Source organism: Pseudoliparis swirei, chromosome 3 (assembly GCF_029220125.1).
Source record: "Pseudoliparis swirei isolate HS2019 ecotype Mariana Trench chromosome 3, NWPU_hadal_v1, whole genome shotgun sequence".
NCBI lineage: Eukaryota > Metazoa > Chordata > Actinopteri > Perciformes > Liparidae > Pseudoliparis > Pseudoliparis swirei.
In genome coordinates, this window is record NC_079390.1 from 7,782,151 (window position 1) to 7,801,651 (window position 19,501).

Genomic DNA, 19,501 nt, shown 5'->3' on the forward strand with positions numbered 1-19,501 from the left:
TTTGTCGGATTACCTCCTGCTCGAAAACGAATGAATAGTGCTTCCAGCTGCTTCGTGTTTACATGCATGAGAATGAAAGTGTTGTTGTTGATCATCATTTATGTTTCAAAACGGATTGAAAAGTCTAAATTAATCTGGCTTTGGCATCCTGAACTTTTAAAAATGAAATTGGGGACTAAGTATACCTTTTGGGTATCATTTCCAACAGTTGAACTGAGTTATACTGACAACATGTTTTGTTCGTCTCCTGGTTGTGATGACGTGCACGTCAATACATACTGCGTGCCTCGGGTACAACTAAGATGCTTGAGAAAAAGTGTTTCAACACATCAGGTACTGATGATAGAAAGTTACGTTTCAACAGCATGTGAAGGACTTCATTTCAATGTCTATAGGTACAAATAAATAAATATTCAAATATAGTATTTGACATCTTCACATCCAAACAAAATTTGGTCCGAGGACATAAGTTCATTATTGACCTTGGAAATAGTAGTTAGACAAGATTATCTTCATTTAAGTTCCTTTTTTCAAGCGTATCATCGTCTTCTTCAATAGTGATTGAAGTTTGATCAGTAAGAGTACACATTCAGTCCAATTTGGACCAAAACCACCAAATCAGTGCTTTCATGTCTCTGTCCATTTACTGCTTCCCGGGTTCAGGTAGTGATAAATTATGATAACAGTGACAGAAACCGACTCTGAAATGTGTTGTTTTTATTCACAGTTCGCTGCATTATTCTTTGATTCCAGTAATTGCTGAAACAAAGCCTGATTTTAAAGCTTTAGTCTAAAGGCTTGATGTGAGCGTCCTACATTGTCTCTATCTGTTGTCAAAGATCTATGGAGTATGCGCGTGACATGTACCCAGCATTGTGGTGTCTTGTCAGTCTTTATAAAACCATCATCAAGACACACGCCTTTGAGTTTATTTAAATCATCATCAAGTCTCATTTAGTATAATTTGTTATCGTCTGTGTCGGGTAAATATGCCGACCGACAGATCGAATGATAGTCAGAGAAACAATGGATGAGAAAGAAAATGCTGATCTGATGGCAGAGAGCAGGAATAACTGGAGGTGTCTCAGTGCTTTTACTGTCTGAGTTATGACCAGCTCTAATGTGATAACCACACACACACACACACACACACACACACACACACACACACACACACACACACACACACACACACACACACACACACACGCACACTGTATGGAATTGCTGAGCTGAGTATCTCTGAAGTCCGATGTGTGTGTGTGGTGTGCGTGTGCCGGCCGTGCACGGTACATGACACACACATGACTTATTCCTCCCTAATGCTGGTACATTAGTCGCTTGATCCGCTTCTAATGTCCCATTAGGGATGCCGTACACGCAGGGTCACACCTCACACCGAGATGATGTCATACTGCACATGTCGGCTCAGATGTGGCAGACAATCACACACACACCTACACACACTTACACTCTGATATATATATATATATATATATAGAGAGAGAGAGAGAGAGAGAGAGAGAGGGGGGAGAAAGTGGGGGAGAGAGAGAGAGATTCCAGGTCCCTGGCTGCCTCACCAGAATTACTCATTTTGGTGATGCCATGACCTCAGTAGGATGTATGACCTCATCAAAATGAATTGCATACATGTCTGTTGAGTGAGTCACCAAAGGAAGTCAACAGTCGATCGTGGGTTACAAACTGTTTCAGGATTCAAACCTTTCACTGGGAAAGGTCTGCACATTTCTGCACACAATGATTCCTTCAAAGTATACTTTTCAGTGAGCATTTGCATTTGCCGTTACTTAAATATTCCACAATGTAATTCTGGGAAATAATAACATCCAGTACAACTGAATTAGTCTTGCTGCAACAATAGATTTCTAGATATCACAAGTCAAGTTTACATTCAAATGTAACCAAGATTTTGACAAAAAAATGCTAATAAAGAGAGGTTATTGTCTTTTAGGGCTGTTTTTTTTCTTCCACCTTTTGTTGATGTAATGAAATGATACACGAGAAGTGAATGACTTTTTGTGCATCCAAAGAAACATTTCCAAAATGTTAAGTTTTTTGAAGCTACTGACGATTTAGTGCAATATCAAGACATTTTACAGTATTCTTAATTCTTGTGTTTGTACTGAGTCCCCCAGAAAAGTCCTGGATTGTCAAACAAAAAGTTCCAGATTGTTCAATAAAAACCAAGTCTATGTATTTAGGCGTCACTGGGTCTGTGTTTTACTGAATACAGCAAGTGTCTGTGCACATATGGATGGATGCTGACGAGATCAAGGTGACACGAACTGGCAGCTAAACATCAGTGTGTGTGTGTGTGTGTGTGGGTGTGGGTGAGGCAGGCAAAATCCTCTCAATGTTCACTGAACAATTATAGAATCGTCTGTCCACTGGTAATCCTCTCACACACTTCACTGCCCCGTCTGTCTGTCTGTCTGTCTGTCTCTGTCTGTCTGTCTGTCTCTCTGTGTGTCTTCCTGTCTGTCTGTCTGTCTGTCTCTGTCTGTCTGTCTGTCTCTGTCTGTCTGTCTGTCTGTCTTCCTGTCTGTCTGTCTGTCTTCCTGTCTGTCTGTGTCTCTGTCTGTGTCTTCGTAGTGCTCGCAACAAACAAAGCTATAACTTCAATAGAAGGGCTGATCGATACTCGCAACGAGCAGACATCTTTGTGTGTGGTGCCAACTAAAACACTCAGGATATTAAATCACTCACACACACAGACACACAGACACACAAATACACAACCCCCCCCCCCCCACACACACACACGCACACACACATATTGATCTATAATGATTGATATCCATTGATTGATATCGTCTCTATTGATCTTGATATAGTCTCTCTCTCTCTCTCTCTCTCGTTTCAGTTCTTGTGCTCCCGAAGAACTTGCTCTTAATATTTTCATGATAGAAAAGCCCTGGAAGGGACTCCCCAGTTGGCACTGATCCAGCCACTCTGGTTGCCATTACAGCAGTTTGCTGGTTCTAATTTGACCTTTATCTTTTCAGGCTTCAACTAATTAATCTGTCTCCGGTAAGCCCAAGCACCGGCCAATCGGTGTCCTGTGAGGAGCTATTGGCAACAACATGGTTTAAGTGGGTGTGGACAACACAGAGAGGCGAATGTTGGCTCTGAACAATAAGAGGTTCGGGTGGAGGCTGCAGCAGCGTCACTAATATCACTGGAGAAAAACAGCACTGAAGGCTTTTCTCCATGGACAAGATGTCTTCCCTCTTCTCCCCGCGGTAAAGATATGATTGACAGATGGTTCAAGCAATCACTTGCCACCATTTCGTGTCTACACGTTTCCAAACAGTTTACTATGTCGGCTTCACAGGTGTGGGACAAACCATCTGCGGGTCATGTTAGTTCTCATTGGAGCTTTTCGTGGAAATATCTTGTGTGACATTATGTTGCTGATAATAAGCCTGAGTGGTTATCCATGGGAATAAGAAAAATACAAAAAGGTCTAGAAAAGCCCAGTCATTATTGTCTTTAAAAAAAACTATGTTAAAGAGCTTAATGGTATTTATGGACCCATTTAGTACAAGTTAAATGCTGATTATTAATTTCTTCTGACAAGCACAGACACAAAAGAAAATACAGGTCGGACCAATTTGATTGCTTCAAATTATCCATTGTATAAATAAATCTAACAACAGTAGTGGGGAGGAGGTAAAGCTTTATATCCCCTCTCCCTTTCAGAGGAAATCCAGAGAGGGACGCATCATAAGTTCTGAGCTAACAAGGTGTGTGTCATGCTGTGTAAAGCTCTCACAAATAGAGTGTGTGTTTATGCATTTATCCTTCGGCTGCTCTGACTCAGACTTTAAGGTGGAACTAACATCACTTATGGTATCACACGCTTGCTGTTAACATCCTTCTCCGAACAGATTTTTTCTGCAGCAGTTAGTCGTTCTAAATATAACAGGCCTGCATGGTCAAAGGTAAAAGCTTTCAAGAGAGCTACATTTTCTCTGATGGCTTGACTTCATGCAGCCTTTTGCACCATTTACGTTAAAATTTAAACATCACATTTTCAACCCGTCTGATGCCATTCAACAAGAACTCCCGATGACGTTATCCAACAGAGTATCATACAAGGAAGTCAAAGAACATCTTGACAAACAGATTCTGCATTCATGTAAAGAATCTGTAGGCAAAGGGTCAAGATTCTGGTTTCTGTTTGTAGTCGAGCAGTCGAGACTAATAATGCTCGAGCCAGAGTTGCCAGATAAGATTGCCAGTTTCCAGTTAAATCCCAGATGAAAACGTTCCCAATTCAATACAAAAAGATAGAAAACATTATAAGCATACAAAGCTTCATACATCAAATAACCAATAATAAATAATAACATGTGATAAATCCTCTATTGAAACCCACATAGAGTGTAATTAGACAAATAGGCTGGTAGGACAAAACTAAAACCTTTTATTTAAATGTTCTGTGTGTTATAGACTAACCGTTCATAATAATCCACAGTTGCAGCCTTAAAGCACACTACTTGTATCGGCGGTGAATACTGGCTTTACACTTTGAGCTGTGTAATTGGCCAATATGGACATCATTGTTAGGATAGCTGGCTGAATTTGACCAAACTACACTAATTAACGAATGTCTTATCTCCTCTGTTGACATAATTCAATACATCATCTGTAACAGTTCCTAAACTTACTGTAGCAAATAACATTAAATGTAATATTCTGTAATACTTCATATTTAAAATGTTATTAACAGAACACAAAATATAACTTTTAGCTATATCTCAAATGACCTTTATTCTCATCATCCTGTTTCTCACGGCAATAGTGCACATATTAATTGCTCACACATGAGCAGGAACCAGGGTGTGGGCACGACGGTAATGACATCATAACCAAATCATCACATCACGACCAGCGCCCACATTCTAATGATGTCACAGCACAGACAGCCAGTCCTGGACCAGCTCCAGAGGGGACAGGGAGCCAATCAACAGCAGCTGTTTAAAGGCTCATGACCCCGCCCACCCAGATAGGTAAGTTCTAAGTTGAAATTCAGTTTGCTCACACATTCTCACACACACACACACACACACACACGCACACACACACGTTCGGTATCAAAGCTGCGCTCATTGTTTGGTGCTAATTGTTTACATCTGCTGATCTTTGAAACGCTGCTTGATCTCCAGCTGATGAACAAATAATCAGTTGTGACTCTCTGATCTGGAGCAGATTCAAACGCATCTTGTAAATGGCTTAAAGCAGCTCACACACACAGAGAGTTCACAGAGGTAAAAGCACAACCCACAAGAGATTTGAAAACATATTCTGCTTAGAAATATAAAAATAACACAAACAAATCAAGCATAAACACAATTTTTTTTTGTTCTTCGTGTTTTGCATCTCTGTGTGCTTCGTCTTTGACAGCGGAGCAACTCGGTGTCAACTGAGAAGTAGCCGGTTTGATCTCTGAACGCGTCTATGTTTTTGAAGCGCCCTGAAGCAAGAGATGGAGCTTAACTCATTCTACGCTCATTGTCCAGTTAAAGCTTCCAATAAATGAGCAAAGTGATGAATGAATATTTTTTTTCCGTACCTTCGGCAGCCTCTCGGGGTCCCCAGGATGTCGAGGGATTACCTTCTGAAGCCTCTGGAAACCGTAGTCAATGGTTGGCTCATTCAATGCTGCAGAAGACAAAGAGACGGAGTAAAACATTTGGTTTAGTTGCAACACATGAAGGTCTCAACATCCAGGAGAAGTCTGGAGGGCAGTGCATCTTCAGTGGTCACCTAATGCCGCGCTCGTGGGTGTGACTGTAACTCCAACCAATAAAATAATCGCAAATATTCGACTCATCTCGCCTTTCTTTTATGACTCAGCAACCGTAGTCCGTTGGCTTAAACTCATGGAACCTTTGAGTAAAACAACACTGAGCATCCAGAGGGGCAGCGGAAACAAGTTGTAAACAAGCTGTAAACACACCAGGGGGTTGTTATCACCATTTAAGTTCATATGGCAAACTTGATACCAAATATTGCCTATCCAGCAGACCCAGAGCAACATTAACATTATTTTGGTCCAATATTCACTACCTTTTATCTCTGTTCTGGCCTCCACATCTCCTTTCTCAATTCCCGCCACATGAAGCTCGAGTGTAATTTTAGTCAGGAAGTTGATACTCTTGCATGCCTATGAATAGTTTATCCATCTTACATCTACCATTCACTTCTCACTCGTGCTCACTCATAATTTCATTGCTCTGGGCTGTCAACCCTGATATGAACTGTTTAAGAGTGATAAAAGAGGCGGTCACTAGGACTCTGCTGTTCGATACAACGTCGCAGTCCAACGACACGCACATGTTCAGAGATGGATAGACCTGGTGGAATAAGTAATGATTTCAAAAGCATCTGTATAATAATGACACTGCGGGTATAATTTAAAGGGTCTTAAAGAATGCTTAGTGGTCGCTTTAATGTTGCAATTATGTTCTTCGCGAGTCTTCATCCGATCATTATGTCAATCAAGTCGGGTTCTGAAAGGTCTGCTGTCAGTCAGAGTGATGGTTATAGTATCGTGTTGTTTCTTTCTCTGTTCTGAACATGTGTCTTCACCCCATTACTGAAGCTCCAATGCAAATGTTACTGCATGTGTACTGTGTGTGTGTGTGTGTGTGTGTGTGTGTGTGTGTGTGTGTTGTCCAAGTTTGCAGCTGGAGTGATATTTGGTACTTTCCACGTCCAACGCTGATAAATTACTTGCAGCTGAATGTATTATGTGTTGTTTTCTAGTTTCTTTTAGCATGTGTGTGTGTGTGTGTGTGCATGTGTTTCATATATATGTCGGTTTTATTATCACATCCAAGTTACCCACACAAACTAAATTGTGATCTGTAAAAATAGCAGATGTTTAAATGTCATGAACAATACTTTCTTCACTACTTCCTCCACTCTTAATTCTGGACACATTATGATTCAAATATGATAATTACATCACCATGATTGGTCTGGAGGAGTTAGGTCGAGGAGAACAGAGGAGAAAGGGAAGTAAGGGCTAACTGGGGAATACAAATAGACTACAAATACAATTCTGCTGAGTGAAGAGGTGAGGAGATATAAAGGAGAGGAGAAGAGATCATTTCTGAAACCATCCAAGAAAGAAAAAGAAAACTAAACTCAGATGAGAAAAACAAAACTACAAAAACAGATGCCTAACAGTCGGCGGGATATCAGCTGTCAGAATTTACTGCCAGTGTCAGATCCACACGCTCTGGTAATCTCTGGAGACGCTTAACCGATGCCAACTTTAATATAACACACACACACACATACACACATACACACAGACACACACACACACACACACACACACACACACACACACACACACACCAGGATGACCAAGAGTAGTTTCAATTGCCTTAGGCCTAACGTTTCTCCAACCGACTCGTTATTAATAGAACAATACGCTCCTTAAATCATTCGATGGTCTGTGAATGTGTGTCTGTGTGTGTGTGTATGTGTGTGTGTGTGTGTAGTTTGAAGAAGACAAAAGGTCAGGTTTCTCCAATGATTCCTTTGGTGGTTTCTTTTTGCACATAAACAGAATTAGTGTGAATGCAGCAAAAGTCATTCAATTGATGACAGTGTACGGCACCAGCAGCACGGTGCCTGTACCACAGAACAATGGTCACACTGAAACACGCAAACACCAAATACATGTACACTGTTACACGTGTACAATGTTACACATGTAAGACATCCCAGTGACGCAGTTTGAGATGTACGACTCTGGCTGAAAACTCCCAGAGAAGATATCAAGTCCACCGACATCCAACCTCAACGGCCAAAAGTGTTTTCTAGTATATCTATGAACACCTTTCCAATTTGTAAACATTTCCCAAAGCAGCTCTTCAGAGCGATCCCATGCTTAAAGTCTCAACACAATATTCACATTTTAACATTTCTTATTTTCCTGCAAATTTTGCTTAAAATGTCCACAGATATGTCGTCACGACATCCGGAACATCGAACGAAGACACTTGAACCTAAAAACCCTCATGTTCTCCTCTATCGCCCCCCCCCACCTCCCCCTCCCCAGCCTCCATTTCTACTGCTCTGTCTCCTCCCCCCTTCTTCTTAACTACACCTTCTGCCACTTTCATCCATCCAGTCCTCCATCACTCTCCCTCCAGCCTGGCTCTTCCTCCCAGAGTCCAGAGCTGCCCACAGATCAATACTCATAGAAGTTTCATGAGGACAGACCCCCCACTCCTGTTTCACAATAAAACGTGAACAGAAGGAGGCAGAGAGAAGAAAAGTAGAGAGGGAAGGTGCACACACACACACACACACAAAAGCATGCTGCATGTCAATTTTGTATGTGCTTTTGTTATCTCGTAAGGTGACGTTTTTCTAGTTATCTTTTAATAGGGTTTAAAAAAAAGAGAGCAACTGTGGCTAAAGGAGAAAAAACAAGGGTGAAGCTGGGGGGGGGGGGGATGAAAGGACTGTGCTGATGTAAGAAGAGAAGAAGAGGTGGAGGAGAGGAGGTGTGCTGAGATCGATTCTCTGGCCAGCCAGCAGTTCAATACCACTGAATTATTGCTTCATTCTTCCCCTTATGAGATGAGATCTCTCTCTCTCTCTGGCTCCACTGTAGTGACTTGCTGTGTGTTCGTCTATGTGTGTATGTACATGTGTGTATCTGCATGTGTGTATCAGTACATGTGTGATCCACTTATGAGCAGATCAATAATTTACAATCTGGTTTTAAAAGTCCACCTTTCTGTCTCTCTTTTTTATGTCTCTCTTTTTCTTTTTTACTCTCTTATATTTCCCATTTTCTGTGTCTGCAAAATGAACTTTAAATTGTTTATAAAAGTGAGAAAGGTGTAAAATTATGGCCTATTTAGCTTTCACTAAAAGTTTCTTCTTTACAGATGTGATATTCATTTTCTCATGCAGCTGCATTGACAACAAATCAGCTTGTGTGTGTGTGTGTGTGTGTGTGTGTGTGTGTGCGTGTATGCACGTTGTGTAAGCATGTGTCACGTCTGTGTGTGCGAGAGTATTTATTGATTGTCACTTTGTACCATTGTATTTTTATCGGAGTGTGTGATGTTGAGAATGCTAATTTTTCCCACCAGGGCGTTGAAGCCGCCATACGGCACTCTGGGTACATGTGTGGTTGTGTGGGTGTGTATGCAGTAGACCATCTGTTTACCAGACTACTCACCATCTTTCCCTCATATCTCTCTGATTTACAATTACTTTCAACTTCTGCCCCCGTTTGAAAGTGTGTGTGGTAAGACACGACCCGATGCAAGGGTGGCTTTGTGTGTGTGTGTTTAAGTTGTGCGTTGTTGCACACTCGCGTGTGCGTGCGCTCGCGAGTGTGTTTAATTGCTCGCTCCTTACACCCAGAGGCGACCGCGGCTAAGAACCACTGCGAAACCTCAACAGCCAATCGGCTTCAACCGCCGTGACCTTTCACAAGCGACTTCCAGAGAGAAGTCGACCTTGAGGCGGGGTCAAGCAACCGCAGGAACGGATCACGTTTCCTGGGTCGCATGTTGAAGCGATCAGCCAATGGGGAGGTCAAGGGGGGTCATCTCCGCCCAATAGGAGATGCAGTTAGACACCAGACGGACCAATTACCAGCCGGCTAGCCTCAGGGTCAGACCGAAATGTTCTGACTGAAAACCATTGAAGGAGGACGAAAAGAAACTACAGACCAGCGACACATAGCACACCTCTCACTGCCCATTTCAGAAACATGCGTTGACTTGTTTCAGTCTTTTAAACTTCATCAAGATATTTAAAACAAAATCAATATTCTGCGTCTGTTTGATTTCACTCATTTAACTTGTTTTATCAGCTCTGTCCAGAAAGACTATCCTGGGGTCCGTGTTCTCACGTTTGACATTGTTGAATGAGTTCCTTTCGGTGGAGCTATGTTCTTTGTCTCATCAGCCAAATTGCTCAACATTTTCTTCCCTGCTTTCCCTTTTCTGTTGTTGCATTTTAGAATATCATTCTTGCCGTGCTACTTGAAGGCCACTGACTCAATTCTAAAGCTGAAGCTTGAAACACAAAACTCGTCCCTTTCTTTAGCTTTTTTTTAGGAGATATTAAAGTGTCCGTGACTTGACGACAACATAAAAAGTGACAATTTATTCATGGTGAGTTTTTTCATGTCTATTGATCAGGTTTAAATCTTCATCTTTATCGTTTGGTCATTAAATGTCACTAAAAAATTCATACAGCAGCTGTTTTTCTTTTCTGTCTTTTCTCTCTGGGAATGACGTCATTGTTACGATGTGATGGAGCCATGTTGAGCGGATCGATACCAGACATCACATCACCTCCATCCATCGCCACATTCATGTGCGAGCCAAATGAGCACACACACATACACACACACTCACACACACACACACACACACACACACACACACACACACACACACAGACACACACTGCATTTCTCTCCATTTCTTCCTTGACTGAGATTAGCAGGAAAGCGCTCACTCCAGTCAGAAATTACACACTTTTTTTCAAAGATTGTGTGAGTGCTTGTGTGTGTGTGTGTGTTTGTGTGTGTGTTAGTAAACTGGGTGTTCTGGATGATTTCCCTAATAGTTTCAGTATGGAGAGCTATAAAGAGCAGACTGTTTAATTGTAGCTGGAGTTAACGAGGCTCTGATTATGGCAGCATTCTAACGAGTGTGTGTCGTTAATGTTGACTAATCTGCAGTCATTAGTTCACCGCTGTCTGGCCGGAGAGTGAACTGCAACTCATATATGCACACAAACATGTATACAACAATGACTTAAGTATTAAAATGTAATAGATACTTATATGAAGAGCATGTGCATGTGTTTTGGGATGTGCGGTGGACCTACCTGTGTATATGAACCTTCCTGGTGTGCCTTTGCAGAACTGTTTGGACTTGTAAGACAGAGTGACCTCAACGACCCCGGGGATGTGTCTGGGAGGCGTCTGCACCCGGATGGCATGTGGCGTAATCAACTGGAGAAGGAAGGAAAGGGCAGACCAAGAGTTAGGACACAAAAACACATCACCTGACTCTCTGCGTCAGAAGAGAGCAACTGGTGAGTTGTTACAAACTCACTACTATCACTAACTGACTTTGAGAGTTTCTTCTTGTTTTGGTGTCGCTAGAATTATTCTTTTTTATTTCGTGGGAGAATGAGATACCTATTAAAATGTTATGTATAGATATGTATTAGTTGGAATCCTGTTAATAGACATATAATGTTAGGCTTTCTGATATTGTTGTGGATTTGAATGTGTTACTGGACCTTTGACCTACAACAGTGTCTTTCAATCTCAGTATTGTAACAAATGTTGGGCATGCCACAAAAAATTAATTTTTTCCAGCATCTATGTTGGCAAAATAAAACATGATATTGAACTGTATGTGACAAATCCTAACTTGTTAGGATCACATTTTAATAGATTCCTTTTCAAAAATTGTTTTTATTATCTGGCCCAATGTTTGAACAATCTGCAGGTATAGAGGAAGAGCTGCAGAGCAACAGAACTTGGCAAACATATAATCGCTTTACAAACTGTTTCCTACGGAATCAATAATCAGGTTGAGTAAAAATTAAACATTTGGCTGGCTAAAATCCATTAGAAGCCAGTCTGAGGAACGCCAAGAGAGCTGAGTCAGTTAGAACTGAACTGAGACTCAGTACACATGTTGGTGTGTGTAAGTGTGGCTCTCAATACTGTAAACAAACCCCACAGCTCTTAACACACACACACACACACACACGTATGCCAGCATATACGCACACACACTGGGTGTTGTTGTTGGAAGCCAGCCATGGTTGCTCGGCGCTCACGGTGAGTGGAGTCAGAAGACAAATAAACATTCTGTGGAGGAGTTGTGCTGGCAAAAAGTACGACAGTGAGCTCTGTATGTGCGTGTGTGTGTGTGTGTGTGTGTTTGTGTGGTTTTTTTTGTGAGCATTTAGCCAAAGGCTATCAGAATGTGCTGATTTGATCGGTATTCCAGAGAAAGGGAGCGAGGGAGTGGTGGAAGGTAGAGATGGGCGGCGGTTGCTCGTTGGCGGGGACTCATTAGCGAGGCAAACCTCATTTAGACAAACATTCAAGCACAAACATTCACAGGATCACGAGCAGTTAAGAGCCCGACCATGAGGAAAAGTATGTTTTCATATTGAATTACTTCCAACGTCCGATGGCAAAAGCACACAGTCGAGGGGCTGAAACAACATCGAGACAGGATGATGATTGCTGGAAAACTGACCTCGCTCCAAACCAGCATGGTACCGAAGATGACTTGGAGACCATCGAAGAAGTTGTCTCCGATGATGATGACGGTAGCGCCCCCCGTGGTCCACCCCTCACTGGGGCTGATGGCTTTAATGCAAGGAGCTGCTCCTGGTGGGATGGGAGGAAAACAAATATGAAAAGACTGTTTCAATCTGAAATCAACATCCACTCTGGACATGTACAGGGTTAAGTGTCGGGAAAAGCATTTGTTAAGGACACTCCTGACCTTTAGGAGGGATTTGACCCATTCAACCCACTGATTGAAAGACGGACCTGCTAACCACTGACCCATAGTCGCCCTAGTAAAACAAATATGAAAAGACTGTTTCAATCTGAAATCAACATCCACTCTGGACATGTACAACTTGACTCAACAAGCTGTGGCTGTAGGGAAAAAGCATTTGTTTCATTTAACCCTCCTGTTACCTTTAGGGTCAATTTGACCCCAGGCTGTTTTTCACTGTGTCAAACATATAAGAAATATCAACTTTTTTATATATTTAAAGGGCTATTTAGGTAGTCAACAAACAAACATAAAGTACCTCACACTTAAACTTGGGAAACAATATTAATTCTAATAATTTTCTGGAGGTTTTAATTGCTGGGGTCAAATTGACCCCAGGGGTAAAATATGTGAGTAAATGTGAAGGTAACAGGAGGGTTAAAGACAACTCAGTCTCTAAACAGGGATGTAAATCTGGCTTGAAGCCTTAATGTCCCTTTTGGATCTGCACCTCATATTTCTTCATGCTTACACCCTTGGCTTTTGGCTGTGGTCCAGATCACCACACCACACACTCACTCTCTGAACACACTGTAGATTCAAAGACTGAGTCCTTCTCAATGGGCTCTTCAGTAGTGAGTTTGTCCCTGTAAATGTGTCCGCCGAGCGGAACGAGAGAACATACAAAGCAAATAACTCCTGATTTTTTAGCTTCTTTTATTTTTTATTTTAAACCACCATTCATTCAGTTTTTGAAGAGTTGGGACACAACTGAATTTAACTAACTTTCATGAAAATGAGAACACTGAAACTCTATTCGTTTGGACCATGAGACACAGTTCAAAGCTTGAGTGTTTAGTTCTTCGCTGACATCGTTGTCAAGAACAAAAAACTGATGTTTCCCTGAGGCCTTGAGCCGTAGATGTGCCGCTAAAGACAAAAGATTTACGTAACTTCTTAAAGTAAAAAGTAACTTATTTTCTTTCTGGTAAAAGCATTCATGTTTTCTAATACATTTACTTACTTCAAATGCATTATGATCCTCAGCTATCCTTTAGAGGGGACCTGTGCTGTTTAATTACTGTTTTTGTAATCCAAAAGCCCGACTGGCATGAGATTATGGCGATTCATTTTTAAACTAATGATATGACATGGATAAAAACACACACAGGAGGTGTGGTATCATAATACCTCAAACTGAATGGATACATTCAGCTGTCACTTTGGGATCCAATTCCATATCGCATCTATAAAACCTCATCTGTCAAAAAACAACTCTCCTCAAAGTGTGTGTGTGTGTGTGTGTGTGACTATCGGCATCATCTGAATTACAACAATGTCCTTTAATCTGGGTTTGTTTGTAAAAAAGAATCATAATGATATTAGACCTAGCAACACACACACACACACACACATATAGAGTATTACACCAAGCGTTTTGTGTGTGTGTGTGTGTGTGTGTGTGTAGTGGGTTGGATTAGCCAGATGGAGGGGCAGGAATCACCTGATAGGATTAAACCATCAACCATCTGGTGTCCATGCTGCTTACACTCACACACATTCATGCCCAGACACGGACAAACATACACACTCCTGTTACCGTGTTCGAGGTAAGACGGCGTTCCTTCCACGGGATCGAGTCTGCGGGCCCGTCGGCCATGTTTGGAGTTGTTGTGGACAAACATGTTGTCGGAGACCGACAGGACATGTCCCTCCACACTCACCGTAGTCGACACCACCACCTGGCGAGAAGCACGAGACGGGACAGGGTGGGGGGGTCAGGAGCGATGAGATCAAAGTGAAGCGGGTTGGGTGAGGCAGGAGGAAGAAGGGAGAGCGTGGACAAAGAGGCAGAGGGAAAGAAGAAGAGAAAGAATGAGGCGTTACAAAGTGTAGAGATCATTGCACGCAGGAGTTAAAAGCGTGAAACTGGGAAAAGCTCCTGAAATGTGACCCGTTATCACTGCTATTACCATCACAATCAACCCACACTAAGTAACTCTGCGGCTGTGTGTGTGTGTGTGTGTGTGTGTGTGGTGTCTATCCTCCTCTGTTCAATAGTTCCTGATGGGTCCAGCCCTTAATTATCTCCTAGGGAAACAGAGCTGTCTTCTCTGGTTCCACTACAATAGAGCAGCACAATTAGAGGCACAGATACTGTCACACACTCGCTACCGAACGACTCTCTCTATGCTATTTCTCTCTCTCACACACACACGCACTCTCACACACACTCTCTCTCTCACACATGCACACACACACACACGTGCCATGGTAATAAATCTATCGGTATCTTTTGGGCGTCCAATATCTCCACTCAGTCTCAAGTGGTGTCTTCCTGATTGTGTGGCGGCTGTGAAGATAAGGACATAATATAGACCACAGAGCCTTAAATCTCATTCACAACCCCACAACATGCCGTCTTTATTGTTTTCCTTTCTTCCCTTCTTCCTTTCTTTGTTTCTTTGTTTGTTTGTTTCTCTCAAGTTGCTCTTTCTCCTTCGTTCCCTTCTATCGTTCTCTATCCAACGCTCTCCTCTCGGTCTCTCGGCATTGTGTGTATATTATTGTTCTGACTCGTCAGGGTCAGGATCTCATGTTTCCTGTAAAGGCGCCGATAGCTAATTTACTTGCACAGAAACACACACACACACACACACACATTCATGTGTTGCAATAACCATAAGTTATGTGAGTTATTATGTGTTAAGTCCACGGAAAAAAACCCAGGGAGAATAGAGGGAGACGGAGGCGGAGGACATGCACACAATGAGATGTTGAGAGTACAGAAGTGTTTCTACCTGGAACCTCCGCATGTCTCGTGGGTTTCCTGCGTTCTTTAGACAGTTCTGGTTGCACTTGAGGAAAAACTTGAGGAAGAATCTGTAGAGACAGAGAGACAATGTGTGAGGTTAACACTAAACCACTGCTTTGCTTCAGGATATAACTATTCAAAGTCAGTGTTCAACATACAGCGCAGACAGAACCCTTAATATGGAAATTCATATTTCATACTGGTGGAAAGTCTAAATGAATTTTCTTGTGGATGTGTGGAGCATGTTTTTTGGACTTAAATCCACAGCAACTGAGACTGCTTTGAGATGCCACATAAAGGTGCTGGGTAAACATACAGAAAGGCAAATAAAGCAGCACACTCCAGGAGTAAAACGAAAGAGTTCTTCATCTTAAGTTTGGCCTCCAGTTTTGTGAATCCAAACACCAACATACTGGACTTCCAAAGACCATCCTGCCTTTGTCTTTCCTCATCCTCAGTGATTTATAGCAACATGTGAAGGCCTACTTTAACTATATTTGGATTATGGCTCTATAACTTGCTTATTAACCCTTGTGTTGCCTTAGGGTCATTTTGACCCGATTCAATGTTTAACCCTCCTGTTACCTTTATATTTACTAACATATTTTACCCTTTGGGTTAAATTTGACGCCAGCAATTAAAACCTCCAGAAAATTATTAGAATTAATATTGTTTTCCAAGTTTAAGTGTGAGGCACTTTATGTTTGTTTGTTGACTACCGAAAGAACACCGACATTAAACATTTAATTAACCCTAAGGCGGTGGGAGGGTGTAATATTGATTCGGGTCAAATTGACCCTAAGGCAACACAAGGGTTAAGATTCATAAACAATTTTTTCTTAAACTCTCAACATGTGAACAGATAGATTTTAAAATAAATCGTACAGTAAGAGTTTGAGGAATTGGCAACTACTTCTTGGCCCTTGGTTGCCAGCAGTGGCAAACACTTTTTAACATACACAAAGCGGTGGTCGCAAACAGCAAAACCTGCACCAACAAACATAGTTATTTAAGATATTTGTTTGCCTTGCTTCTACATAAATATTGCTGTAACAATCTGAACTGGAACCAGACAACGCTGCACATGTTGGTGCGTTTATTTGCGTGTGCACTGGATCTGTTTGAGAGGCAATGGTGACCCATATGAAGCTGTTCGACTGGACCAAAAGGTTTGACTCTCCCCCCGTCAACATCAAAAACAAACAACTGAAACAACTAACAAAGAACCTGATGAACCTGATCTAAAAACAAGAAGTAATGTACACATCCTACTTTCATTATTGAGCTGACATTTAACTGCATGGTATTGGCGGCTGTAGCTCAGTGGGGTAAGGGGGTCGTCCTGCAACCCCAAGGTTGTCGGTTTGATCCCCGCTCTCCCCATTAGTTACAAGTCAAAGTATCCATGAGCAAGGCACTGAACCCCCAGTTGCTCCCGGGGCGCATCGCTGCAGCCCACTGCTCCTTAATAACTCAGGATGGGTTAAATGCAGAGAATACATTTCGTTGCCTCTGTGCAATGACAATGAATTAAATCCAATTAATTACTCAAAAAATAAGGTCACTAAAAATGGCAACCATATTTTCAGTAAATTAAACTAATGCAATCCTTGTCACTTTCATAACACCATGTTCACTCGTGATCTTTACTAAATCACAATCTGATTTGGATTCAAATCAGCCAATTTCTTTCCAAAAGGTGACATGTTTGCATGCATGCAAATCATTAAGGAAAGGGGGAACCGAGTTGACATTGGGTGTTCGAAACAGGACCATATGTCATGAATCTATATTACAGAATAAATCAAACACACAGATGGCCATCAACAGCTAACAAACACATCCAGGTTGTGTTTTGGTGTGAGCCAGCTGGCCAACCTGGCAGAAGCAACACGGCACACTCACACAACAACACACACACACACACACACACGTTTGCATGTACATTCGTGTTTGTTACATCTGGTTGTGTGTAACAACTCGATAAAAGAGACGCAACTTCACACGCAAGCCAGCGTCTCTTCTGCATTATAAACACTCGGTCTACTTTCTAAGAGGTGAACCATGAAGTCCCTGTGATGTCACACATTGGTTACTGGTTGAAAAAGCCTTAAGCCTTGTAGTTTGGCATTTTATATGTCCCCATCTGGTTTTTCAGAACCAGAAGTGACATCAGGCGTGGAGCCAAGTTCAACCAACCTGTCAATCACAAGTTTGCCCCGCCCTAAAGCACACCCCTCTTTTTTCGTCTATTTTACTCTAAATGGGACCATCAATGTATTTAATGAACATCATGCTGGATTGAAAAAGATGGAACGAGTGATTAAGACCATCCACACATGTATCATGTTTACTGATTTTCTCATAGACTTCTATACATTCTGACTTCTCTTTACAACCAGAGGATTCATCCCCCTGATGGCAATTAGAAAGAATGCAAGTTTATGTCACTTCCACATTGGCTTCAATTTTAAGAACCCAAGTTTTCCACCCGGTACAAAGCATCGCAGCCGAGACACCGCATGGATACACACTTCTCTCCGTCGCAACAAAACATTTATATTAGTAAGTTACACCCAAACAATGATAATCTATTATAATGGGTTTCATCACATTGTGTCCACTGCCTGTATTTATCTTGACATAGTTAAACTCCATACTTTTCATAATTTGAACTTTTCACAAGTCTTGTATCACCACCATTCCCTCGTGGCTGCTCCGCTGCTCAAGGGATGACAGCCTTTGTACCGGACGTTCACAACGAAGCAGGGGTGTGCGCTTGTGTGTGTGTGTGTGTGTGTGTGAGTGCAAACATGTACTCCACATGTGAGTGTATGTGTGTGTGTGACGGTGCAGCACAGCCCAGTGGCAGGTCTGAGTGTAAAACTCTGCGTTAACGAGCTCAGGCGTCGTTAGAATCCGGCGCTGGGATTCTGCATGCCTAATTATCTTGACCCCTCACCCCTGGGTGACAGCCTATCACAGTGTAGGACAGCCACGGTGACCCCAACTGACCTCCCACTGTCTCGTCCTTCTCAAAACACTAGCACAGCGTTAATACGAGCACCTCAGCTGACCCACCGCTGTGCATTTCTGTATAAAGGAGGTGGTTGGGAGGCGCACACACTCCTCCACTTATTTTCCTGAAAGATGAAAAGACTAAAGCTGTGGTGTAACAAGTGTTAGGATCTTTGAGAAATAATGCTTTATGAAAAAACATTCCTGTATTAAAAAAACATTTTAAACAGTGAAATATAAGAAAGCACAAATGTAAAAGAATTTAATCTGAAATACAACATTTAGACTTTTATTGTTTCAGCTGGTGTCATAGATTCAACTTGTTATTTAAATCAAAAATGTATTGGAATCAAATTATGAAGAAGCACAAAAAGGACACCGATCTCAACAAGCATCTCAGATACTGGCAACTAGAAGTCTACATTCATTTACAGTTTCATTGTCAATGTCATTTAAAAAACTGCTGGCCTCAATTGGTTAAAATATGTTCCACATTGTGTGATAGACAGATTTAAAATCGGGAATGGAGCGATCACTGCTTTTGGATCAATACAGTCAGTATCGGAAAATAAAAAGTTCAAATGCCGACGTGACTCCTTTATGTGCAGTGCTTTGAGTGTAGACACTTCTTTACAGCCTCTGCTCTGTGGTCACTGTAACCCTGTTTCTGCAAAGGTCAAAAGGGATCTGTCTCTAATGCTGCACCACTGAGAAAAATGTCTTGAAACATCACCTAAATCCTCATAACAATGTCATCTGACCCATCAATTTAACAATACCAATCAGCGTAGTTCCACTTCAACTAATTACTGTCTTTCATTGTCTTATCTCCCTGGTGATCTGATGATATGGCTTGTTATTTTTCATTTCACCGCCTAATGCTTGACTCTCCGTATTCTCTCATTGATTGCCAGCAGAACATATTTTACATTTTAATGCAGTATGTGTTCGTTCCTCTTCCCCCTTTACTTGACCCCATCTGGCCTAATCAACTCTACAAAAAGGCCCTGCAGCTACACACACGCAGGCACACACACACGTACACCTTGTGTGAATTGATTGGCTGGTCCAGTCACTGGTCGTTAAGAGGCCTCCAATTAAACCGGGCAAT

General features: G+C 41.9%; 1 protein-coding gene across 4 annotated transcripts in view; it reads right to left on the reverse strand.

Annotated features, from left to right (window-relative positions):
• The window catches only part of LOC130191411 (transcription factor COE1-A-like), an 83,160-nt gene that overhangs the window by 9,133 nt on the left and 54,526 nt on the right, over window positions 1-19,501 (reverse strand). For 2 of the 4 annotated variants that reach the window (XM_056411085.1, XM_056411062.1), the window contains exons 7-11: window positions 15,359-15,440; window positions 14,158-14,299; window positions 12,309-12,442; window positions 10,912-11,038; window positions 5,600-5,688 (exon numbers count right to left, since the gene is read on the reverse strand). In XM_056411085.1, the coding sequence (XP_056267060.1) occupies window positions 5,600-5,688; window positions 10,912-11,038; window positions 12,309-12,442; window positions 14,158-14,299; window positions 15,359-15,440 (574 nt within the window). The remainder of the gene's footprint in view (window positions 1-5,599; window positions 5,689-10,911; window positions 11,039-12,308; window positions 12,443-14,157; window positions 14,300-15,358; window positions 15,441-19,501) is intronic. The other 2 variants (XM_056411078.1, XM_056411069.1) reach the window with 2 other exon arrangements.